Source organism: Acinonyx jubatus, chromosome B2 (assembly GCF_027475565.1).
Source record: "Acinonyx jubatus isolate Ajub_Pintada_27869175 chromosome B2, VMU_Ajub_asm_v1.0, whole genome shotgun sequence".
NCBI lineage: Eukaryota > Metazoa > Chordata > Mammalia > Carnivora > Felidae > Acinonyx > Acinonyx jubatus.
Genome location: NC_069385.1, coordinates 17,635,001 through 17,662,311, shown reverse-complemented (window position 1 = coordinate 17,662,311; position 27,311 = coordinate 17,635,001). Strand labels below are relative to the sequence as shown.

The 27,311-nt window shown below is 43.0% G+C and overlaps 1 protein-coding gene across 5 annotated transcripts in view; it reads left to right on the top strand.

The window, feature by feature from the left end:
- Positions 1–27,311, top strand: part of UST (uronyl 2-sulfotransferase) — a 312,146-nt gene that overhangs the window by 231,666 nt on the left and 53,169 nt on the right. For all 5 annotated transcript variants that reach the window (XM_027056663.2, XM_053223346.1, XM_027056660.2 and 2 more), the window contains exons 6-7: positions 14,562–14,659; positions 16,626–16,783. In XM_027056663.2, the coding sequence (XP_026912464.1) occupies positions 14,562–14,659; positions 16,626–16,783 (256 nt within the window). The remainder of the gene's footprint in view (positions 1–14,561; positions 14,660–16,625; positions 16,784–27,311) is intronic.

Sequence of the window (27,311 nt, the reverse complement as noted above, 5' to 3'; positions counted from 1 at the left end):
ATTATAAATCTTGAAAATATGGTCATTAAAAATAAAAATTTAAGAAATGAAATAAACTTTAAACTGTGTAGAGTTAAAGAGAAATTTTATGAATTAAAAAGTTGGCAAGAGGAACTGACCAAAATGCAATTCAGAGAGATAGAAGATAGATAGATGATAGATAGATACAAGGATACATAGATAGATACATAGACAGATAGATAAAGAACAGTTAAGAGATATGGGAAAGAGCTTGTCATATTCCAATAGTTATTCAATAGCTCCAGAAAAAGAGGATGGTAGACAAGAAATATTTGAAGCAATTGAAGGATAGGATATTCTAAAATTGGAGATGTGATTCTTCAGACTAAAAGTGCACCACAAATACTGACCAGCATAATCAAAGTTAAATTTACCCCCAAATACTTTAAAATGACAATAGAGGATGTTAAGGAAAAATCAGAAAAGCAGATGACCAATGAAGGAAACATAATTAAGCTAGTGACAGATTTCTCATCAGCAACAATAGCTGCCGAATAACAGTAGAGTATTATCTCCAAAGTGCTAAGGGAAAGTGTCAAAGTAGAATTTTATACCCAGTGAAACAATCAGTGTATAGACTTTTTTTGACATAGAAAGGTAGTTTACCACTTACGGACTTCACTGAAAGCTCTATTAAAAGATGGATTTCTCCATACTTTTCTCCATAGAGAAAAGTAGGGAAGGTGTAGCATTGATTAAAAGAGTGATAGCCATTGATTAAAAGCCATTGATTAAAAGATGAAAATAGCCATTGATTAAAAGATGTTGGCAAATGAGTTCAATACTAAGTGCTACAAGTTTTTGGGGTGTGTTAAAAAGTGTTGAATTAGATAGCATTGATAAGATGGGTGTATGGTGTTTCACGGATAGTTAAAAGTGCTAAGATCCTTCCAGATTTGGGAGGGCTATAAACAAATTAAATTACTTCAGATTTTGCGGGCATGGGAGGCAGTGGGACTGACATCGGTGCTGTCAGCCTGCCCAGTGACAGCACTGGCAGGGTGACTGGGTCCCCGAGCAGCATCTGCAGTCTCATGACTGGCTTGGGCCATGCTCAGTTGTGGCGGACAGGAGTTCTGCCCCCAAGGAATGTCATAAATTAAGCCATGGGGAAAAAAATTACCTCAGACCTTATTAGAAAACTTTTTTCTAGTTAAATTTGAATATTAAAAACTTTAGGTGACTGTTCATCTTTCTGGCCATCCATATGTATATATGAATGAATTTTTAAAATTCTGCACCCCTCCTCAAAGCCTCCCAAGTAACAAAAGTATTTTACGTTACGTTATTATTTGTAAAGCTGTCAGAACCGTATATTTGGAGAAAAGAATTCTCAGAATATTAAAAATGTAAAGGTAATCATGAAAATAATAAAAATGTAGCCTTTAATTCTAAAGCAGCAGAGGAAAGGCGAAGGGTATTATTAAGATCTTTATTAAACCAACAGAAGACATGAGAAGAGAAAAAGAATAGCGAACAGAAAACACGAAGGAATATGTAGAAGCAAATCTAAGTACATCAATAATCCTAGTAGAGACAAATGATTAAATTTGTTCACCTATTGAAAATAGAGAGGCTCAAAATAATGGGATGGAGAAGGTCACCATTTAAGTACTAAAGGAAAGTTTATCAGACAAATTTTAATATAAGGCAAAGGCATTAATGAAGAGGAACACCACATACAAATAAAGGAAATGAACTACTAAGAAGAAATTCTCTATAAATATTAGTAAGAGGACGTATTATAAGCTACAAATAAAGGAAGACAGACACAATTATTTGTCATCTACTTGGGGCCAGAGTACTTAATATGATACCTTAAAAATAGTAGATATTTAATTCATAATGTAATTAAAGAATCTTGGCATTGGTTTATGGAAGGTTTGGGTCTGAATTGTTTAAAGACAATAAACAACCAATTTTGAGCTACCCCAAATTAAAAATCCCTGAAATAAAATTGTATTAGACCATACTGTGGCATCAGAGATATAAACTATGTAAGAAAATTCTAATGGAAATTTTTAAATTAGAATTCCAGGAAAAATTTATCTTTGTTTCATTTCTAACCGTATAGCATTAAAAAAAATGATAACCCACCTCTACCTTTTCCCTCAGTATTCCTTCAACTAATCACTGGATTCAGTCCTCTTAATTTATGACCCCATAAAATTTATACCCCCAATTTTTTGTCAAGATGGGACTCTCAAGATGTCTCACTTGTATAAAATTTAGGATGTCCAGTGGTTTCTTAAGTAAATCCTACAGGGGCTAACCTCTGCTTAAAGACATTCTTTGTGCAAATATTCCAGACACTCTATGTACAGAGAAGGAAAATGATTGTTAGCCAAAAAAACTATAATTATGAGAACTGGTGCCTGATAATGTATTCCACTTTTAGTGCTGAAAATGTTTGTACAAAACTGGGTTGGGCCCAGTGTTTTTGCACTACAATCTGTAGACATTTATTCACCTAATAAAATAACCACACAATCTGGCAAAGTTCAGCTTAGTTGGCAGCGTTTCCTGCCCTGGAGCCTGAAACAGCATCGGACCAAGCAGGTGTGGCTTTCAGAAGGTTCAGAGAGTTGCATTCAGGAAGCCTGCCCGGCACCCCACCTGTGTGCCATGCGCCCTCCTGAAGGCGTGGTTGGTGTCCCAGCTTTTTATAGGCTCAAAGGGCCTCTATTCATTCACAACGGATAATGGAGACTAAAATGACCCAGAAATTGACGTGTTTTGCTGGAAATACTTGATATCGACACGATAGACCAAAATTACAACAAATTTTAAAATCTTTTTTAAAAAATTGCCGTGTGCTTTAAAAGATATTTTTGGTATTTGGAGTATAGATACTACATAGTATTTAACACTTGTACACAAGAAACCTATTCTTCCCCTTGTGAACATCGGTTGGGTAGTCCTCTCTCTTCCTCCTCCTCCTCCTCCTCCTCCTCCTCCTCCTCCTTTGCTCCCTCACCATTAGACCCTTAATTCTTTGGGAGACACCTGGGTGGCTTAGTTGGTTGAACATCTGACTTTGTCTCAGGTCATGATCTCAAAGTTCGTGAGTTCGAGCCCCACATCAGGCTCGCTGCTGTCAGCCCAGACCCTGCTTTGGATCCTCTGTCCCCCTCTCTCTGCCCCTGCCCTGCTCTCTTTCTCTCAAAAACAAATAAGCATTAGAACCTTAATTCTTTGGGCTAAATGATTGTCCCCCCCCCATTGAAATGCAAATATTTCTGGGAAGCACATTTATACCTCTGCAAATATTTCTGGGAAGCACTCATTTATACCTCTGTGTGCATTAATTTACGAGATTGTTTCTGCTAGACTCTGAGGTGTGAGCCATTTTGGATAGGTAGGAGTCGGGGAGGAAGCCAGAGAGAGCTTGAGAGTACCCAGTACCTCTAGGGAGGTGGAAGGCCCTCAAGGGGATGGGGGAACACAGCTATGATGTTTCCCACAAACGTGACCCCACCCAGTAAGGTGACATATTGGAAGAGGGAGGAAGGCAGACCTGAGGGTGGCTGTGATCCTTTGTGATATTGTGCCCGGCTGAGCTCCCTGTCTGAGCCCAATTATTTCCACAAACCTAAGAGGATGGCCTCAATTGGCCCCACCGTGGCCCATTTTGGGGACCAACTGAAAATAATTGGTCAGGGCCACTGCCTGCAATCTACTCACAGCAAGCCTTTCTGTCACTAATCCTATGCCATAAATATTTCTCTGATCCTCCATCCTGCAACTTCGCCACCTTCCATACCTGTAGAGTCAGCGTTGTCTCCGTGTGGACATGGCATGAGCATTCACTGTCTGCTACCATCTGTCTATAGTAGTCCCTTTGAATTTTTTTTTTAACGTTTATTTATTTTTGAGACAGCATGAATGGGGGAGGGTCAGAGAGAGAAGGAGACACAGAATCTGAAACAGGCTCCAGGCTCTGAGCTGTCAGCACAGAGCCTGACGTGGGGCTTGAACTCACGGACCGCGAGATCGTGACCTGAGCCGAAGTCAGACGCTCAACTGACTGAGCCACCCAGGCGGCCCCTATGGTAGTCCCTTTGATTATTATCCTATCGCCTTCTCTCAGCAATTGTCAGGAAGCTCAAGTCCCTGCAGAGAGAATGGACGGGTTGTTCCTCCTACCTGGAGTTTTATCACAAAGTGATGGTTGATTTCATGCGTTCGACTGGTGTTTTTGTAAACATTTTGGAAAGTGGTCAAGATGGCATTCCAGGCTTTGCATTTGAGACAGGAAGATTTTTCTTGGCTGTCGGAGAGAGACGCCAGTGTCCCCAATCCTAAAAAGCAGAGGAGCCTAAAAGGTCAGAAGCCAGGTGCTACCTCGCTGCTGCTTTCTTACATTGTTATTTGTAATTTCACTTAAGGTGCAGAGAGAGCCCAGAGCCATTTAGTGAGTCTGTGTCTTCTCATGTTGCCCTTACCGACAAACTTTTGTTTAAATTTGCATCTCGATTTCTTTATGAGATAACACAAACTGTCAGTGCAACAACATTGCTGCTGGTCAGGGTGCCTTGCTGTGCAGTTGATGAGTTTCCTTATTTAGCGAGAGGAGACTTTTCTGTCAGTTTGCCATAGGCTTGAGGACGAAAAGAGAAATCTCCCACAAAGGCAGAAATTTATGTCGCAAAACTAAAGCATATTTAATATTTATGGGCATCTTAACATGTAAAATGTTGCATTAATATTTGAATCAAAACATAGTATCTTATAGTAACAAGGACTTGAAATTGGTATTTGTAAAGTATTAGATATCTGAAGTTGAGTTTTCTTTGGCGTATATTTTATTTCAGTTTCTTCATCTATGCATTAGTAATGGAGCATGAGCCTGGGGCTGAGGAAACTAGCCCTTGCTTTTCAGTTCAAGAAGACAGTGGATCACACCATTTAATTCTCTCCCAAGACCTCATTCAGCTGATAGGTAATAAGAGAATTTTTAAAGGTCAGACACACAACAATGGGGAGAACAACAGGATGATATGCTTGAACAAATACATAGGAGAGGAAATAGAATATTGGTGAGTGATGAAGTGGTACCAAGGAGACCACAGCCAGGAGAGCATTCAGAGTAGGAAAGACAGCTGACTAAGAATCCAGTCTGCCTGAGCCCCGGGGCCTTGTGTGGAAGTGCCAGGCACAATTGAGGGTGACTGTAAGGCAAGAGGCTAACAACAGGGATTGACCGGAGATCTCCATGTGGAAGAGTAACCCTTTGCCCATTCCCATGTGGGAACATCCAGCAACTGTGTCCCAGGTGAAATGTGTCCCAAAGAATGTGAATGTCCCCAGGACAAAGACTCTCCCACTACCCATCTGGCAATTAAGTAACCCTCAGCAAAATGATGAAGCCCACCGATTGAGAAACCCTCCCAATGGCACACAATTCTCCATCAGTTTTTACTGACTCGTTGTTAAATATGCATGGACAAGCAAAGCTCCATAGATATTTTAGAAAAGGCTACGCCTTGTAAGAGAGGAGCTGAAATAATCAAGCAGAAAGTATAACCCTGAAGGAGGTGGAAATTTCAGGAAAAAGGTAGGCTTTCAAAGAGAACTCTTCTTAGTTTCCTCAGATTCGAGAAAATATTACATCAATAAAAAGCACAGGGCACCTGGGTGGCTCAGTCGGTTAAGCATCTGACTCCGGCTCAGGTTGTGATCTTGCAGTTCGTGAGATCAAGCCCCGCGTGGGGCTCTGTGCTGACGGCTCAGAGCGGGGAGCCTGCTTCGGATTCTGTGTCTCTCTCTCTGTCTACCCCTCCCCCCACTTGTGGTCTGCTTTTCTCTGTCTCTCAAAAATAAATAAACGTAAAAAAAAATTAAAAACAAATAAAAAGAGCAAATGACATAAAAAAAATCGGGGCGTATCAAGAAAGAATTCTTAGACATTAAAATATGACTTTTGCAATAAAAAAATTCAATAGAAGGATATGGAAGATAAAATAAAGGAAATTTCCTTGAAGAAAAGCAAAAAAACAAAGAATAAGAAAAAAAATGAAAGAATAAGTATCTCTTATTGGATCAGGCAAGGTCCACAATCCAACTACAAAAAATCTAAAATTAAAGAATAGAGAAAACCAAGGAGAGGATATTATTTAAACGTACACACACACGCGTGCACACACACACACAATCACCTACAAAGTATTGCGAATGTTACCAACAATAAATTCTTTACAGCAACACTGCAAGCTAGAAAACAGCAGAGCAAAAAGTTGCTTGAAGATGTGCTCCAGCAAAACAAGGGAGTAAACCAAGCTATAGTAAGACATAGGGTCTAGTTAAATGGTATTGTTAGCTCTGCCAAGTACGACTGAGAAGGAGAGAACAAGAGATACTTTTCATTTCAAACTTTTTATTAACGGGTTTTGGGGGTGCATGTATTACTTTAACAAAAACTGAAAACCTTTTGTCAAGTAGCAAATGTAAGGTGAATTAGATTTTAAGACTAGAAAAGAAAAAGAGAGGGGAAATACATGGCTCCCCCATCTCACACCCAACCTTTGTTGGTCCGCATCTTTCTAGTCTATTCTTAAAATGTGGGTCATTACGTTTCTCACATATACATTTTTCTTATTGTTACCTATGCTCTGTAAATATTTTAAATGACTGCAACTATTTTACAATTAGATATATTATAGCTTACCCAATTTCCATATTTGAAGAGTTTATAATTGTTTTTGATCTTATAAACAATACCATGATAAATATTTTGCTATAAAAATAGAAAGTCTTTGTCAGCTGGGCTCCATCTGAATATTGTCGTTTTTATTTGTATAAACGCCCCAAATTTTTCAGCTCTTTAGGAAATCATAGTGATTGTGGTCACCATATCTCTGATAAGCATCACAACTCCTTGATCTCAAAGACCACGGTTCCTTGTTTTAATAACACTGTGTGTAAACAGAAGAAGTGCAAAGACATTTCTGGAAAGCAGCACTTACTGCCTGTACAGGATCCTACACACAGTCATCACGAGCGCTCAGTAAATTTTGTTGCAGCTACCTGAAAAGGGTCTATTGAAATCGAGTGAAAACTGACTTGGATAACGGATGGGTCCTCATCTTAAAACAGTTCAGGATAAAACCGTGACTACTTTTTTTTCTTTAGTGCAGTAGAAACCTGAAATTCACGAGCTTGCAGTCCAAATGGAGGACTTCAAAAAATATTTTATCTCTCATGTCTGTAATTGTTTCAGTTTCAGGAGCTCCACTGGACTAGAGCCCCCAGTGAATATGGTTATTGGCTAAAATAAATGCAGACTTATACTCACCCACAATCCTTTGTCTGCCATCCTGAAACCAGGTACACAGCGACAGACTGAGAAGTGGGGTACAGGGCCACAAAGCCACCAAAACACCATGGGTGTTATCCATCCGACGTCACATGCTGTGCTGGTAACGGGGGGAGCAAAGTGCTACTCTGCTTGATCCTGGGAGGTGGACTCTGTTGAGAGGAATTCTGACGGTACTTCCCATCACTACTAGGAAGAGCGTGTCATCAGTAATTCACGCCTGGCATGAGCACAGATCGAGAGAACATTGGTGTCTGGCCATCTGCCACGTCCAACTCCATTAAGCCTCACTAAAAGGTCTTGCTTGACTCTTCTGGTTCTGGTTCAAATTTCTTGATAAGGCTTTAAAAGGCTTACAGGGAAGAATGTAGGGTACAATAAAAGTTAGCTTAGACCACATCCTTTCCATTTCTCTAAATTGACTAAACCATTAAGTGCGTGATCTGATTACCGCGGTCTGTCTACAGGTCAAGGATTCAGGGAGTGCTTCCACAGTGACTGACACTCAGTCATTTTTCTCTGTCCCACTTCCAACGTGGCCATGTTGGAAGCCACATCCAGCACAGGAAGGTGTCCTTTGTTGTGTCTTTTACTTCACCCTTCAACTTCTTCCTGATATCTGTGTGCTTAAAGTGTCAAGACTGGCTCCCAGTTTGGTTTTAATCCACACGGGTAAAGCTCTTTTCTTGGGCATGGTATTATTACATTGTTTCATGTACGGAGTAAGAGGAGATGCCATGAGAAGTAATTGCATAATACTGTTTTGTTTTTCCATCAAATTGTGTTGTTATTTTGGCTTGCCACAAATAGCACGTTTCATATTTCCTTGTTTCTTTTTCCCCTCTGTGTTTTCTCCGTGAGTTAGCTGATGTCTCTGTTTTTAAAACTATTGCAATCACCAGTCATGATGTGTTTAAATATAAGCTAAGGGAAAGAGGAATTGAGATGCTACCGATGTGATGAAGATGGGATAGTAGAAAAAGTTGGGTGGCAGGAAAAATAATTTGCGTACGTGATTTCTAATCTAAGGAAAGAATAATGCAGGTATTATCATCCCCATTTTACAGATGAGCACATTGAGCCTCTAAGTAGTAGACATTTGCTAGACTCCACAATTACTAATACGTACAGCCTAGATGTGAACTGAGGTGTCTTTGGTACCAGCCTTGGTCTTTTCCCCCCTCTGCCTTCCCTGAAGGTGAGACGTTTATATGGTAAATGCTGAGTGAAAGCCTTTTATAAATGCGTAAATTTTGGAATAAAAAAAGTTACCACTTTTTCTAGGTCTTCAGATTACAACACTAGTCTTAAAAGTTAGTTAATTTAAGGCACCAGGGCCATTAATATGGTTTCATGGACTGAGATTATATGGCTCAGCCCCAAGTTATGCACGTGGGGAAACTGAGGCTCAAGACAGCATGATCTATCTAAAGACACCAACTTACTAATTGCCAGGCTGAGGCTGAAACCCAAATTTCCTTTACCTCATTTGGGCAGCTTTGCCTGTGGCCTCTCAAGGTTTCCGCTGCTAAAAGCATCAGAAATTCTTTCTTCTAACCTCTGAGATCATACAGACAAAGCCAGTGTCATCGGCAAGGAACTATATAAGAACACCAAAAAGTCTTTTTTCAATTCAGTAGTTTTTAGACAAGGTGCTGCCTTATAAAAGAATAAATAAAAGATGAATTGTCTCTAAATTCACCCTTTGTGATAAGATTAACTCCACCTGGGATTTCAATCCTTCCACTCTTTCCAAAACTACAACCAGGAGAGGAAGCATTTAAGTCCTCTCTCTGCACAGAAATAAACAGGCAGCTTTCTGTCTCGGTTGGAAGCAGGCATGAGGCCTGCAGGAGCATGGCCGTTTGGGGCGAGGAGAAGGAAGCAGGGCAGGGGAGCGTGGGTGGGCATGCCCAAGTGTGGCCCAAGAGCAAGCCCAAGTACGGAGGGCACAAGTGGTAATACAGGCAAGAGCCCCTGCAAGGGGGAGGGGAGAACCTCCCTTTGGGACACCAAATGGCACTCCGTCCAGATGGGAATCCCTCTGTGGGCATTGTTACAGAGTCCTTCTACTTAGAGCGGATCTCTGGCCACCAGCAGGGCATGGTGGGAGCAGACCCGGCTGTGGGGACTTTTGGGGCTCTAGCCAACGGTGAGGAGGACGTGCTGTGCTGGACGGCCCCATAGGCCTGTCCCAGGGACCCCACCTACCCAATGTGGCTGGCAGTGAAGAGCCGGGATGGAAACGAGCCATGGTCAAGGCCACCTTCATTCCCTTGACCTGAGTGACAAGCCTAGGTGGACTCTAGTGTGCTAATACTCACCCTGCCAGCAACGGCTGCAAAACATGGGCCTGCTGTTGGGACCAGGGGACGAGGGAGAAAGAGATTCCAGGCAAAGGAAGATGGGTGAACGAAGGCGTGGAATTCGCTAATGGCATGGTGTTGGCGGCTCATGAAGAGTGACCTCTTCTCAAAATCATCAGAGGTTCTCTAAAGTACAGATTCCTAGCCCGATCCCAGACAAACCCATTGTGTCCAACATGCTGCTGGTAGGGCCAGGGAATTAGCATTTTTACCAGGTGCCCTAACTGCGTTGTCAATAGGAGCCATTGAAAGTTTTTGAACAGGGGAGTGGCATGGATCAATGCACTCGGTTGCTGGGACAGCCCTGCGGAGAATGCGTGTGGGGGGGAGGGCCGGGGAAGAAGAGATTCTAACTGGAGAGGCGCAGAACGGGGGCTGTAGGGTGTAATGGGTAGAAGAGTGCAGATTAGGAAACTGGTGCAGGGCTGGGCAATTGAGTGGATGCGGAGCCGGGTGTAGAGAGAGAGAGATCAGGAATAATTCTGGGGTCTGGATGTCGTGACTGGCCTTTCCTGTCAAAGGGGCCCTGTTGGCACTCAGAAGGTGAGTGTTGTTCATCACAATCCGTCCTGTGAAAGGTTACAGGAGGAAATCAATAAAAGATGGTTTCCCTGTAACACCACCCCCCCCCCCACACACACACACAAATCCCTAGATGGTATAAGCGTATGGTTTTTCAAATAGTACGGTTTAGAGTAAGTTTCACCAAAATTGGTCTAATTTTTTTTGGCAGTTTTGACTACAAAAAGGATTCTCGTAGTTATCTGGGATGTTCACTTATAATGTCTCATTTCCCTAATAATGTGAGAATATGAGCAGAGTAGGGACTTATGTTCAGACCCAATCTTAAAAGAGGGCAAGACGTGAGCAGAGGAGGGTGCTGTGGGAGCCCGTGGTATCTGCCAGCATCCAGGCACCGGATGAACAAATCAGGGCAAGTGCTGACCCGCTTAGCTAACGTCATCACCATGATGACCATCTTAGAGCAAAGCTGTCAAGCTTCAATACAGATGAAAGCTGTTTAAAGCAGCCTTATCCTGAAATAATTGTGTGTGTATACACATATATATGTATATATGTGCGTATATATACATATATATACATATGTGTATGTATACATATATACATATACGTATGTGTATATATACATATATGTACATATATGTATGTGTATATATACATACACACACACACACAACTCCTGTATTAAAGGGTGACCATAAAAAAGTAATAAAAATAAAAACAACTGTCAAATAACACAGGCTGGCAGAAGCCTGAACACCAACGATAACACCATTAACATGGGGAGAAACCCAATGGTCCTGGGGAATCAGTCACACCTGTCGCAGGAAATTGTATGAGCAGCTGTGTTGACACTTGTCCCCTTCAGTTTCCCTGGACACCAAAGGCCACTCACGGAGGGTCTCAGGTCCAGGAAGAGCGGACTGTGTGAGTGGCCAGGAGCAGTTTCCTGAGGCCCCCTCGTCCTTGAGCTGCGGTGAAGTGTCCCTCGTCACTGTGGCTAAGCCGCAGGCAGCTAAATGTGTGGGTCTTCACAGCTCATTTTCTGCTCTCTTTTGACCTTACACCTGAGTCATCTTTTATTTATGTCCTCCCATAGCATTTCCATAGGATGGTTGTGGTCAACACCATTCATCAACCTCTAATGGGCTCAAATGGAACTCTAAAATCCCCCGGGACCTGCCTTGATCTAAGAAAAGAAAAGTTGCTAACGGCACTTCTTAAACTCGCAATTTATGTCTTCCCATAAATTGACCTTGTAGGGTTATTTGTGGATTCCAATAGGGAAATGACCTTCACAGGCCCCTGCACCTCCTCAGCCCTCCCTGCTCCCGCCCCCACCAGCCGATGCTGACGTCTTCCGTCCGATCCCGTTAAGCTCCAGGCCAGGGTCACCGGGGACAGCATCACGGCTGGGTGTCGAGGCTTGTTCCTTCTGCCATTTGTTCATCTATTTGCTGAGTATTTATTGCACGCCTGCTTTTTCCAGGCAGGGTGCTAAGTGCTGGAGACACAGTGAGCAGACAGTGTGTGCTCTCATGGACTTCCCACCTAAACAAATAATGACACAGCTCTCATTCAAAGGAAACTGTAAAGTGAGCTCTGGAGAAGCATGGATGCTGTGGACTCTCTGGGCGGCTTTGGCAGGCTCTGTCGCCCGCCCCTCCTATTAAGACGGGTCTCTGGGTGGCGGGCGGTGACAGTATATGAGACACATCTCTCGACACCCCCTAAACCACCACCAACCTACTCAGCCCTTTGGTGTGAAGTCTCCACCTCTGATCATCCCTGGCCTGGCCGGGGATCTCCTGTGCTCTGCTCCGCACCCAGCTCCTGGCTCCCTCCTTCAGACAGCAGCCCAATTACTGGGTCCTTCTGACCTAAGGCTCAGGTCCCTGGGGGATGCCACCTGCCAGGGGTCCCCCGGACTGTAAGGGAGGAAGGGAGGTCAGAGCATCCTTAGGGCAAAGCCCACTCATCCTCCCACAAGCTTTGATTTGTTTTACAATGTGCAAATCTCCTTTTTCTGATGATAAAAGTAAAATACATATGTTACAATAGAAGTAGCATTTATGTAAAATAATGTTTTACTTAAGATACTTTATATACAACATTTATAGTGAAAATAACATTTCAGAAGAGGATAAAGTTCAAGTTCAACCAACGTATTCCCATCTTTTACATCTATTGCCAGAAAGAACCACTTTTAACAGTTTGGTACTTATTCTTCTAGATATGTTTGTGTTTATGTAAACATACGTGTTTATCTTCATATCGTCCTACATCTGCATATTGTCCTGTGATTGGCTTTTTTTCATGTGAAAATTCATCACAGACACTTTTCAGGACAGTACGTGTAGATTCCCCTTGTCCTTGCCAGGTGCCCCATATTTCACTGTAGGAATGCACCGTAACTTCTCAGGGAATCAATCCCCCATTAACGAACATTTAAATCCTGCCATATTTTGTTGTAATAATCTTGTAGCAATGACTATCCCTACATAGATGGTCCTCAACTTTAGATGGTTCAACTTACATTTTTTTCAACTTTAAGGATGGGGTAGAAGTGATCTGCATTCAATAAACGCTGTACTTGGAATTTTGAATCTGGACCTGTTTCCTGGACCAGGACCAGCCTCTCTCAGGAGGCTGGACAGGAGTGAACAGCCACCGCCACCACCCCCACCCCACCCCCCGCCCCCGGTCAGCCACACGATCAGGAGGGCCCACAGCCTGTGCACCTCCAACCATTCTGCACCCAACAGCCATTCGGTTTTTCACTTTCAGTACAGCAGTCAGTAAATTACATGAGATATTCAGCACTTTATTATAAAATAAGCTTTGTGTTAGATGACTTTGCCCAGGCTAAGGTCAGTGTTCTGAGCACGTTTAAGGTAGGCGAGGCTAGGCTAACCTGGGATGTTCGGTAGGTTAGATGTAGTCAATGCTTTTAAACTTATTTTCAACTTCCAAAGGGCTGTTAGGATGTAATTGCATCACAAGTTGAGGAAGATCTGTATACCCCTCTGTGTCCAATTCTTCTTAGAAAGGTATTTTGGGTCTAACATCATGCATTTTTACTGGATTTTCATACACAATAAAGTACTCTTCATCACCCTTCACTTAACACGTGGCTGGATGGACTGATGAACTCCATTTGCTTCTAGTTTATTCCTCTCTGAGAGTTGTATACCCCTGCTTCCCACAGTAGACTCCAGTCCTCAGCTAAAGTGTTTGTGGCTGAATCTGTTTATTCCAGTTGTTACTGTAAATGTGCAATTTATTTAATGGGTATATAAACCAAAGAGGTATGGGGGGAAAGAAAGTGTTGTTAAAAAAAGAGTTTGTGGTACATTTTTCTGATTCCCAACTTGAACTAAAAAAAAAAAAAAATTAATATCTAATCACCTACCCCAGTCATATCAGATACAGTGGCTTCAACTGACTCAAATTTCATTGACAGTGTGACCATGTTTCTGAGTTACATCCACTCTTGATCTACCTTGCCAGTATTCTCTGGAAAAACATCCCGTAGCTGTTTGGTTTAGTTGTAAATTGGATTATTGTTTCTCCTTAGAAATACTTAAGAACCAGGCATGTCTTTTCTAGGGCAGCCAATGAATCTACCTTATTAAAGTTGACTTTTAGCCTTTCTGTTTACCCACCGACAGAGACGTGATGTGCAACCTCACAGAAGAGAAATAGAAAATCTAGAAATCAGATGTTGCCTTCGAAAGTGAGAGACCGTATACAAACATCGTGTCACTCTCTAACCTAATATGACCTTAGAAATTATTTTCCAGCCTCTCCAAACTCTAAAAATCTTTTATGTGACTCCTGTGGGTACTCAGTCATTATTTGATGGATGTACAGATACCCGGGGAAATACATTTCTGTAGGGCTGGCTCTACGGGGATCTCCAATTAAGTCAGAATGAATTAAGAAGGAAGCCACACTGCATTCACTCAACAAATATTTATTAAGTGCCAACTGTATACCGGTTGACTGGTAACGTCTGGGTTACGGTAGGTAGTGGGTACCCTGGGTACCCACTCGTCATGTAGCTAAAGACTGCAGGCCACAGGGGAAATGCAGAAATGCAATTTAGTCAACAGAGCAAGCAATCTTGGAAATGCTCAGACCGCATGCGCACCTGGCCAGTGGAACAGGAGGCAAAATGACGACGAGAAAGATTTCTCATGAGATCTGTGAATTCTCTGTATCTCCCCACGGCTTGCCCGCGCGACCTGAAGTATCAACTTTACTCACCCTGTACGGCATTTGACAAAGCACTGCAGGGATTGCGAGACATCTCACTGCTGTGTTTTCTCTTCCAGGATATCAATGAGTGTATTCTTGAAAACTATCCTGAGTGTTCCAACCCCAGATTATTTTACATCATTCCATATTTTTGTGGACAGCATCCCAGATGCAGGTAAAGACTAAAAAGGACAATGGCAGGAAAGCCACCCGGGGGCACTGCGTGGGGAATCTCTTGTATGCCTACTCCCTCAGCCTTCTGGAATTCAGTTTATGTTTACATTAATCTCCAAAGATTGCTTTGGAGACTCTGAATGTCCTATGTAGGAAGAAATGAACGGATCAGGGTCTGACAGAGGCCTTGGGACCCGCCCGTAAAGATGTGTAACTGAAATGCCAACCAGACCCTTTTTTTATTCTTAACTCATAGCTGTCCCTGCTCAGCCCATGAGATAGTAAAGACCAGCAGACATCACCCCACTGCTCCCCCATAGCGCCTGTATTTCATCGGCACCCGTCCTTGCCTACGTGCCCTGTCTAATTGGGTGTGAAACACTGGGCGCTCACACCCCAAAATCTGACAGTGTCTCTCTCAGGAGACACATCTTGTAGAAAAAGAGGAATGGGCTTCCTAGTCCTCAGCCCCTCAGCCTTACTTGGATGCAAGACCTTCTTTAGAAAGTGACTCACTCAGATGGTAAGGCTCTCAGAGTGTGGTCTGCCCACCTCCTGCATCAGCGTCCCCAGGGCACTTGCTAGAAATCCCCACCTAATCACAGTGCCTGAGGTGGGGGCACAGATGATTCTCGTGAGCCTGGTCTCGCTGCAGTTTAAGTTCATTGTACTAGACAAACGTGTAGCCTGGAGAAAAAAAAATGATAGTAACAATGAATATGATCTTCACGTGATGGAAAATAAAGCCGAAGTGACATTTTCCTGCAAAGGGAACACTGACTAGAAGGTCAGTGTGTTCCTGAAAAGATCGAGAGAAGAAACTGTTTCTGAAGTACAACTCATCCGTTGTACTTCTGGCCTGCTCAGTGATTACTGCTTAATTATTATGTGTGTTGTTGCTGTTGCCGCTTTGCTGAGTTTCCTGTAACACGGGACTCTGTTTACGGTCTGAAATCTGGAACTAGAAGCATCAGCTTTCTGCTTTATCATAAACTTCCTGAGTTCAGGAGGCCTCCCCACTCCAATCCTCACCCCTGTATAAGTGCCTCCTGGTTCACGGTCAGTGCTTCAGACGCTGGGAAGATTTGGGGCCAGATGACTCACTTTCTGTCACAGTGAAGATATTTATTCCAAGAAACATGATCCTAACTCCCTCAAGTGTTTTTTTTTTTTTTTTAAATTATATATTTCCTAATCCTGGGGAGAGCGCTCATGATGCCTTATCCTGGTGCACAGACGATGATTTTCAAAACTCTTTCAAAACGTCCCCTTGTTCCCTCAATTATTTGAGCTGGGTTAGGTTTATTATTACAGTTTTTCAAAAGAGAATCCTGGCTTGCCCAAATTCCCTCGGATGGGAAATGCCAGCCATGCCTGGAGCCCAGCTCCCATGACTCCCATCCTTTCCCCCTCACAGAAATGCACTTGGCTCAGAGATCTGCCTTGCAGATGAGATGAGGCCATTTTCCTTCTGTAAAACAAAACAAAACAAAACAAAAAACATAAAAGCTTGTCTTTAAACTCTTTTAAAGAATAAGGTGATTAGCAGGGATGACCTAAAACTGATTTTGATTTCTATAGAACTACTGTATCAGTAAGTTTCAGATTTCATATCTTCTAGCTTTATTGGTTTGGTCCTTCTATTAAAAAGCCATTCTGATCAACCCTTTGATCAGTGTTTATAGGACCTAATTGCCTGTGTGTGTATTCTTCCCAAAAATATTTTGACCAGGGCCTCAGGGGGCGAGGCACCACACACAGGTAAACATGATAGCGGTAAGAGGTGGAAAAGCAAATGGCAGCTGGAAGGCTCCCAGCGGCAGCCATATTAGAGCTGATCCTTAAGGAGGTGGGATTGGGGCTCAAACGAATGGTGGGGGGCGGGTTGAAGAGATACATTCTCAGCATGTTGTTCCTGCATTTCGAAAATGAATCTTTGATTTGAAATCATTTTTGTATCCACGAAGGGAGCCTGGTGAGTGGGCCCTTGAAAGAGCAAAACTGAACGTGAATGAAAACTTCCTGCTTGTGGGGATTCTTGAAGAGTTGGAAGATGTGCTGCTTTTACTGGAAAGATTTTTACCTCATTACTTCAAGGGTGTGCTCAGTATCTACAAAGACCCAGGTAATTCCTTCTGTAGCAAGCTCTTTGGTGTTTTGGGGGGTTACTCACCTTGAACAGGACTCAGGCAATAAAAGGAGTAGAACCTTCTCTCCTGTTAATGAAGAGAAGTTGCCCTGACCTTCAAAGGAAGCTTAGAAACCTCCAGATATAGATGCCAAAACTGGGAGCTTCAGGTCCAGACCTAAACTTGCCATGTGTGAAAGGCCTGCTGGCTCCATTTCTCCCTTTGGAAAGTGAAGCTGGCAACATTGGCATTGACCTTGGTCCAGGGCTGTTGCCAGAGTCCACTGATGGAAGTGGGTGTGAAGGAACCATCAGGTGATCCTGTATCTGGGCCCTACTTCCATCTGACAAAGCACTCTGGCATATCCAATTCTGGCAATAGAATAGACACAGAAGCAAATTGAAAACGCAATTATGATTTTATTCTCACGAATGGCGTGGTTTCCAAATAGAAGCGAGAAATGGAATGCAGCAGAGAACAAGTGCAGAGGGTGCCTGTGGTATCACTGTAAAGATAATTACTTTCAGAAATCCATCATTTATTTTTCTCATTATTATCATATCCAGAGAGAATGGCAAACAACGTTGTTTCTCTCCCATTCTCCTTAATCTACTGCTGCCCTGCAAGCCTTGCATACTTATTCACTCCTCTGGTTGTTGTTTCATCATCCTGAAATGGGAGACAGCCTTCTGCTGTGTAGAAATGAGGTTCCCCAAACAGATGAAAGGTTCCCCAAACGCAGCCCTGGTGCCTCCCGTTCACCACCAGGCAGGTACCTCGCACCCCACCTGCACCAGGAGCAGGTGCCAATGCCCATGTGAACTGGTCTTTGCCCAGAGGGGCCCTGTTACATCAGGTGGCCCCTGCCACTGCCAGGGGTTTGCACAAGGAAGATAGCTGGCGGGTGGGTGCTGTCCTGGTCTCAGCTCTCTCCCTCCGAGGTAAATTCTGACGTGCACATGACCAGGAACCTTCACGCGAGCCCTGCAGGTCTATCTCCTCAACAGGAAATGCAGTTTGAATGGCTGGAAGCATCATCGACCCTAGTCACTTTTTGAAAGTAGGCCTTCCTCTGCCCTTTCAACAGTGGGCAATTTAAAGAATTTGAAGAGCCATGCTGTGACCAGTTTTTAGCTCTGTAAGATAACATAAACTCAGGTCTTTGTGCAAGGTGAGGTCTGACCCTAAGTTAGACTTTTTCGCAGAAAAAGTTTAGGTTATTCGTTACTTCCGCTCTTTGGCTTTATCTGTTTGTGTAGCATGCGTGTGTGCATGAGTGCGTGTGTGCACGAATGCGTGTGTGCGCTTGTGTGTGTGATACATAGTACAAGATAACAGGTGAACGAGACGTGCCTGGGTGGCTCAGTCGGTTGAACATCTGACTCTTGGTTTTGGTTCAGGTCATGATCCCAGGCTCAAGGGATCAAGTCCTGCCTTGGGCTCCACACTGCGCATAGACCCTGCTTAGATTCTCTCTCTGTCTCTCTCTCTCTCTCTCTCTCTCTCTCTGCCCCCTCCCTCACTCATGCTCTCTCTCTCTCAAAGATAAAAAATCATAAAAATATTTTTTAAAAAACATGAACGAAACCCTGGAGACACAGAGTTGTCAAAAAAATGAACACATTCTCGTCCCAGCCTTTGAGAAGAGTTTCGGTCAGTCTACATCACACACGCCATCCGTCCTTGGATCTGGAACTAGTATCGTGGGCCCAATAAGTGAGGCATTTTATCTTTGTTCTTCTTAAATACAAATAGACCACAAATAAAAACCCCAGCCCCAAGAGCCCACTTATGTGCTGCTGTCAGAAGATATCCTCTTGACTTCTCAACTATCATCTCCATTTAGATGCGTGACTTCTCAGAAACTGGGCCTTTGTCCCATGATCCAGAAGCACGTTTAGAACATATTTCTGAAAATTGAGTTACTATTAGCTCTTGTGGCTTTAGCCGCAGTCTTTCGACCTTATAAAGATTTTTATCCTTTTGAGTTAGGCCTAGGAGTATATTAAATAATCTGAGGCTTGCTGCCTTAGAGAGGGTAAGGGGGGTCCGATACTCCTGTGTGGTGGGATGAAAGGTTTCTCTAAGGCCGGGACCGACACATGGCCGGTTCACACAGTCCAGCGTATTAGTGGTTAAAATAGTGAAATATGCCTATACTGCCCTCAGTGCCCACACTTGGCTGCCCTGTCTGCCCTTGCCACGCCCCCTCATCCAACAGTGAGGTAACAAAAGAGGTAATTCACAGGCATAGAGCGAGTCTTCAGGACTCTGGCCCAGGGCTACACTCAGCAAGTGTTGTGAATTCAGGTCCTGAGTGGACCTGGTTGCCACATATTTTGAATACCACCCCAGTGTGACGCTCTCAGCTGCCACACGACATGCATATAACAAACTGAACCCTTGAGTGCTTGCTCAGAACTTTCCACCACGTTCTCTGGTCTCTCGGGCATCTTCTGGAGAGATTGTTGTGTGGTGACATTGGCAGCCAAGCAGCCCCACAACTGCTGTGTCTCAAGGAGTCCCACATCCCCTGGGGCAAGGGACAGGAGATGAACATCCACTCCTGGCCAGCTTCTCACTATATTTTAGCCTCTGCAAAGACTAAGCACCTGCACTGTTTTCTTGTGCTCAGCGCATTGGTGTCACCCAGGTTAAAGGAAAGAGTGACCTCAAGTCACTTTAGCGATCTCATACCAGAGCTGCCTCGTCAGCCCATTTTTAGTCTAAATTCTCGGATTATGGCACACCGAAATCATTGCTTTTGCCCTTTTTAAAGAATTTTATAACTGAGTAGCCTAGAGAACGGAAGGAAGAAACACTAAAATCGAAGACACTGCGGGATCTAGTGACCCTTGGATCATTGTAGATGAACTGACCATAGAGCCCGAGTGAGATGCAGACCCCCTACTGGCCATTTTTCTTTGACGCTTGTCTTGTGTGCTGATTTTTAGTAATCCCCCTACAGCAATCCGAAAAATATTTAGACCAGTCTCATTACTGAAGAAAAAGCACTTATAGCAATGACCGTCTGGGGAGCTCGTAAAAATAGTTAACGTCTGTTAGTCAAATGGGTTGTCACTTATTCAAGATAGGAATGATACCTCTTAATTCCTTGCAAATAGTACTGCTTGTTTGACTAGCCAACCATGTAGGGAAGTTCGTAACTTTTCTATGTAATAGCTCGACTGTTAGCCCCCACCTCGTGCATTTCTTGTAGGAGGGTATGCTGACAAGTGAATTTGTCTCCTCCCAAAAGTATTTGAGGAACCTAATTTTTAGAATTTTTTCTTAAAAAGTTATTTTTTTTATTAATGTCTGTGTTCCGCGGAGACCCCTTTAGCATATCTCAGAAGAAATGTATAATAATAAGTACTCAAGAGGAAAATAACAATGAGTTTTAGCACATGAATAACCAAGAGAATTTTCTTGAATTTTCTAGAATTTTTCTTCAGATATTTCTGAAATTTCTAGAATTTTCTAGAATTTTTCTTCAGATATTTCTTGCCAACCAGGGGTCACTTGCGGATGTCCAGGGAAGTACCCTGAAGTTTACCACTGAGTAAACTCCACTCAGCCTTGCTTTGAGTTAGAATTAGAGAGAACTGGGTCCCAAACAGATGTGTTGGGTAAGAACAGCCAAACTCACTTGTTCGACCTACACAGTCTGATTTCTTTTTTTATTGATTAATCTGGATTATATTTGCTCATTACTTAACCTTTTCAGAGTGAGAAACTGGAGCCAGTCTAGAGAAGTTGAGAAGTTGATCCATAGTCACCCACCAAAATGTGGAAGTGAAAGGCAGAACTCAATATGTTTCTGAGCCATGAGTATTAATGTGCTTATGGATACTTTTTCTCCTTAACTCTTAAAAACTGACATGCTGTGAGCCCCCAATATGTTTCTTAGTCATAATTTCTTTAGGAGCTCAAATCACAGTGGTGTTAGGAGCCAAAACAAATAAGCAAATTAATTAAAGGCAGAGAACATGTGAATATCTGTGATAGGAACAGTCCTTGAATGAATGTCCCTTGACTTGGCAAATGACCGAGCTGTTATGATTCAATAGCGCCACCTAGCATCCAGGCATTGGAACTTCATGACCTAACATTAATCCCCATTATCTTTCTTCCGCTTGGAGGCTCGAAAGCTCCTGTGTCCAATTCTTTTCGCTTGTATTTTAAATACTTTCCGTTACTAGCATTACATTTGTATTCATTTTCAACTTTTTCCCATTACAAATGTAAACATTGGCGCCACAGTAGGGAATTTACTACACTTCTGTGGGTTGCCTTGAGACTCTGGCCACCAACCATTACAAAGGAAAAGTGTGTAATTCCAAACAAATGACTTATGTACTAACTCTGCAGAGTTCATTCATAAACTGAGCGCTTTAAAAAAATACATATTTTTATGTAAGTATTTTTATAAGCGATGACAGAGTACAAATTTAAATATTTTTTTCAACTATGCATGAATGATAATCAGACCTCAGAAATTATAGTATAATCTACTATACTATTAGAAGTATAGTAATGTACTCTGAGTTCATTTGCATTGTTGTATTTAAAGCTGAGGACATTTGGGGCGCCTGGGTGGCGCAGTCGGTTAAGCGTCCGACTTCAGCCGGGTCACGATCTCGCGGTCCGTGAGTTCGAGCCCCGCGTCGGGCTCTGGGCTGATGGCTCAGAGCCTGGAGCCTGTTTCCGATTCTGTGTCTCCCTCTCTCTCTGCCCCTCCCCCGTTCATGCTCTGTCTCTCTCTGTCCCAAAAATAAATAAACGTTGAAAAAAAAAAAAAGCTGAGGACATCTACATAGAAAATAATAGCAAATATGTTGAAGAGAAAAGTTAATATGGTATGCTACAGGAAACATTCAAGTTTTCCTCCATCTATCAATAAAAATGCCAGACTGGGTTTAAACAAATGCTAAGTGATTAAAGCCTGGCCTATGTATCATAAAGAACAGCCATTCTTTAAAGAAAGAACACTGAGGTGGGAGTTACAGGAGACTCGAATCCTCTTCCTGCCGTGGTTCTACCCATATGACCCAGGGTAAGTGCAATTTTGGTGACTGATCTCTAAAGATTATTATTACGATACTAAAGCACAATGTTTTAGGTGACATGTTCCACCTTTTGTTGGTTAGCACAATTACAGGGTACTCCCCCCCCCCCCCAAAAAAAAAAAACAGCAGTCCTTGGACAGTCCCTATTGCATTATTTCCAAGTTTAGTTACGGCAGCTATCGCCACCTAGAGGACATATCAGAATCCTAAATGGAGAGTTCTGGGTTCAGAATCTGCTGTTCCCTGTGGTTGGCCATATGGAGATGACCAACTCAAACTCTCTGGTCACAATGTCCATCCCTTTCTTTCTGTACCTTATGCATTTCTGTTGAGAAGATAGGATATCATAATGATTAGAGCACAGAATCTGGAGTAGACAGCCTGGTGGTAAAGCTGCTACTTCTCTGCTGTCACCACAGGAAGGTATAATCCCTCTGAGGCTCAGTCTCCCCATCTGTATAAAATGAAATAAACAAGGGGTGTCTGGTTGGCCCAGTCAGTCAAGCCTCGGATTTTTGATTTCGGCTCAGATCATGATCTCACGATTCATGAGATGGAGTCCCGCGTCGGGCTCCATGCTGACAGCATGAAGCCTGCTCGGGATCTTCTCTCTCCCTCTGTCTTTCTCTCTCCCCGCTTCCCCCACTTGCCCTCTCTCTCTCTCAAAATAGACTTAAAAAAATAAGATGCATAAACAATACAATCCACTTCAGAGTGCACATAAAGCCCTTCGCCCAGAGCTTCACATATGATAAGAGTTCAATAATTAGCTAATATTAGTGTGCAAACCACATCACAGGAGAGAAACAGGGCCCATGTCTGTGAGAAACAGGACATCAGTCTGTCTTTGTAACTTCTACGTGGAAAAAGAGAGAGAGAATCTATGATGAGCCTTGACTTATTTTGACAGTTACAGCTGGCCTATAAAATTGTATGCCTTTAGGAAATAGTATTTTTGACTTAGGAGGAGTCAATTATATTCTGGCTAGTACTCTATTTCTGGAACAATTATAGGGAATAAGTTTATTGGAAGTATTCTTACAGTGACACCTTCAGAAGTTGAAAACACACATCATCCTAGTCATTGAGGGTATTTTTTTTAATCATTTGTTTTTACACCCAAACTCTTGCCAAAATTATCAGGGAGCTAAGATTTCCACTTTATTTTTATCTTAATTTATTTTTATTTTATCTTATTTTATTTTAGAGAGAGAGCATGTACCATTCAAGGGAGAGGTAGAGAGAGGGGGAAGAGAGAGAGAGAGAGAAAATCCTAAGGAGGCTCCATACTCAGCACGTAGCCCAATGCAGGGCTCAATCCCATGACCCCAGGATCATGACTGAGCCAAAATCAAAAGTCGGGCACCCAACCAACTGAGCTACCCAGGCACCCCTAAGATTTTAACTTCAAATGAAACCCACTATTGAGATATGATTGGGGCAATTAACCATTAACTTTTGCTGAATGTTGACTTTTTCAGACTGCTATATATCATGTTGTTTAGTAGATAGAGGATGAGTGTCCAGAGATTTGGTGGATTTTATTCCAAGTAAGACCCTAAGATTCAGTTCTTGAAAAACCTTGAGTTTGTTTCCCAAGTGCAAAATTAACTTCAAAACGCTAAATGAGTAAATCAAACCTTGTCCAGCAGGTGGCAGTGTCTGCACTTTCTCAAGGACGTGCCTGTGGTTTCCTAATAAGTTTGCATCTGCAGGCGGGAGTTTACATAATGCTTGAACACAGATGTATAATTATGTCCAATTTGAGGACTAAAAATGGGATCACAAATATCAAAAATATTCCAAGTACAATTGATTGTAGTAGTCCGAACTACATTATAGGAGAGCCAATGGTAGGCAGTAAAGGGAGTTTTATAATGAAATACGTTTATGTGGGTCAAAAAAATATATACACTATAAACTCTGGTTTTGCACAAATAATCCATCTCTCTACAATGTCTGTATTAAACAAATGCTGTCTTTCACCCCTCATTTCCACTGCTGTTTCCTACTTCCTATTGCTTTTTGCCACGACAAAACTGAAAAACATTCTGGGACCTCACAGAGACATAAGCTATGGCTGGGAGGAATTCAGACTATCCATTTACAGACACCAATGACATTGCTTAAAGAACTCAACTGTCATTTATAAAAATAGTACTCCTCTTGCTTTTGGTTCATCTGCCATCGGTGTTCTCCATGAAGATTTGGTTTTTTTCACTAGCCATGTCCTAGGTTCAGACACTAATCACATTGGTACTAGATGAGGTGTGTGAGTGTGTGTGCATTCATTTGTGTTCCCACAACTAAACTCCTCATTATAGCTCAGTCATCTCTGAATAGAGTTGGGTCAGAAAAGCAGTAACAGCCTCTAGATAATAATAATTTGCATAGCAATTTACAGTTTATAAAGCACTTTCACACAGAATATCTCCTTTGAGTCCTCTTGAATCCTCTGAATCCAGTTGAGAAGGACAAATAGTCTTTGTCTCATTGTAAAACGAGGAAGCTGAGATTCAAAGATGGTGAACAACCTGCCCACAGTTACCTAAGTGACCACAGACATTCAAGCTTCTGTCCCCAGAGCTGCCACTAACACCATACACCTGTGACCTTCTAAAGAATCTTTGTGTTTAATCACTAACTCAGAGGTTGGGGGTATTAAGCATTCGTGGTATATATTGCAGTTAAAGGTGAGACCTGAAAAATAAAATCCATAGATTCTATTTTTCCACCTATGGTCTGTTCACTAAGGAATTTGAGGTCATAAAACATCATAGATCACTAAGGTATCATATGCCGCTGTATGGTAATCCACATAGAAGAAGAAAACACCCGATACCTTTATGGTGGGGGGTGCGGGGTAGAAGGGAACAGTCGTGTTAGACCTTTAAAATAGTGTCTAAAAATTAAAAGTGAATACATACAACTGTTTCAATTGTAGCTTTTGAGTAAATAGTTTAAATTAACATAAATGTGAACATCCCTTTAAATTAACTTAGACATTTAGGGTTTTTTTTTTTTTTTTTTCCTGTTTATTTATTTTTGAGACAGAGAGAGACAGAGCATGAACAGAGGAGGGTCAGAGAGAGAGGGAGACACAGAATCTGAAACAGGCTCCGGGCTCCGAGCTGTCAGCACAGAGCCCGATGCGGGGCTCGAACCCACAGACCGCAAGATCATGACCTGGGCCGAAGTCAAACACTCAACCGACTGAGCCACCCAGGCCCCCTGACATTTAGGGGTTTTTAGTGAACACTTCTAGAAGGGAACTCTGTAACCACAGATCAATAGCTTGATTCACTTATAGGAACATCACTTTTTCACAGAGATTCAGCCTTTAGGGGTATTTAATTGATTTTATAAAAGCTTAATTTGCAGCATGTATGTATTGTGTATAGAAATAGATGTATATATTGTGTATTAGAAGTAACAATTACCATGAATTATATAGTTTTATTTTTTTTTAATTTTTTTTTCAACGTTTATTTATTTTTGGGACAGAGAGAGACAGAGCATGAACGGGGGAGGGGCAGAGAGAGAGGGAGACACAGAATCGGAAACAGGCTCCAGGCTCTGAGCCATCAGCCCAGAGCCTGACGCGGGGCTCGAACTCAGGGACCGCGAGATCGTGACCTGGCTGAAGTCGGACGCTTAACCGACTGCGCCACCCAGGCGCCCCACCATGAATTATATAGTTTTAAATGCATTTTTCACTTGCTTATTGATTTTCTCTTGCCTTGGTACCATCCCTCGTCCAATAGAAAGGATCTCCAATTTTATTATTTGAGAAGAGAAGGACAAGAGGACTTAATTTACATTGATTTTCCAGTAATAATTTTCCAAAACTATTTCCCTTCTGTGAAAACTAACATTTAAATAGCATAGATAAACTGAAAATTACAGAAAAATTCAACAAACACATTCAGCCACTGCTTAAATGTCTGCAAGATGCCAGTCCTGGGAAAGCATGCTATAAAGATCAAGAAAGCAGGGTCTAGCCTGAAAGCCATTGCACATAGGACCGGGAAGTACTTCCTGGTGAAGGTATTTGTGCCAGGCCTGGAAGGGGACATAGGTTTTCATCAGATGGACCCGGAAGGGGGCATTCTTGGCAGACAAATAACATGAATATAAGCAAGGAGGGGTGAAGATGCGGAAGTACCTGGAATGTGGGAGGCACGGGGTGGGGGTGCTCCGGCCCACGCTGGCCCTTCCTGCTGACTCTGCCTCTTGGAGCTGGGGGCCTCAATTCCTCATAACTCAGTCACCCTGCTGTTGCTAAGACAGCTCTGCCCAAGGCGGGAAAAGTATCAGCAGCTTCTGCTCTCTGTGTGGTACAACCTGGAGCTGAGTCACTCACACCAGTCTCAGAACCAGTGGCCAAGCCACAGTTGCCAGAGGGCCATGTGTCAACCCCAGACTCCCGCCCCCGCCCCCAGTTTCCCTGCCCTCCGCCAGTCCTGACCACCCCCCAAGAATCCCTCCCTTCCTAGCAGTGTGTCGGGATAGTGCCAGCTCCCCGAGTTCCTAGCACGAGGGTTCTTCTCCTTGCTCTGTTCCTGTCTCCCAACCTCAGATCCAGCCACTCAATAGGCTGGGGACACCCACTGGCTATATGCCTTGGGCTGTCGCGGGGGCCCCCACCACACGTCGGTCAACACCAGTTTCTGCCCTGCCTAATCTCCCAGATTCAGTCCTTTGCCCACCAGCATGGACTCCCTATCCTGGGTCCGACCCGGCTGTGCCCCCAACACTGCGTCTGGTCTTCCTGGTCTCCCAGGCTGGAAGCCCTTGAGATCATCCTTCCAGAACAGTCTCCCGCAGCCCCTGCCTCCCACACCACACATCCTGAGAAGTTGATGTCCTCTGAGTCCCAACCTCATCATCTGGAGAAGCCCGGCTGCCCCCCACAGTGTGGCCAGGCCTGGGGGTGTGTATTTTCTCCCCTATGATTCATTTCCCCCAACAAAGAGCTGGCTAACAATATCTGGGTGTGTTGAAGGTCCCAGCATTCTTCTGTGTTTAGAGGTGAATTTCTTCTACTTTAGAATTTAATAATCACTTCCGCTTTGAGCAGTTTTAAGTTGAGCTTGACACTAATATGCTTCGCACTGAGTAAGAATATTACTAAGGGGTGGAATTAGTCACCACAGATTTCAATTTTTGGACTTTCCTGATAACTCCACAAAGCTGAAATGCTTCTAAAGCCTGAGCAAAGAAGATGAAAGAGAGACCTGGCCCCCAGGGGTGATAGCCGATCTTCATAAAAGACCCTGCCATCTTAGTGCTCTCTTATGCCCACACTGCCAAGGTCCCCGCCCACACCACGGATTCGTGTGGTAACTTGCAAAGAGAGCCAGACAGAGAATCTCAGAACTGTCTTTGTACCCTTGGCTCGTGGCCTAGCTTCCCTGACATTCTTTGCTTATAAAATGTACCCCCAGCTGGGGTG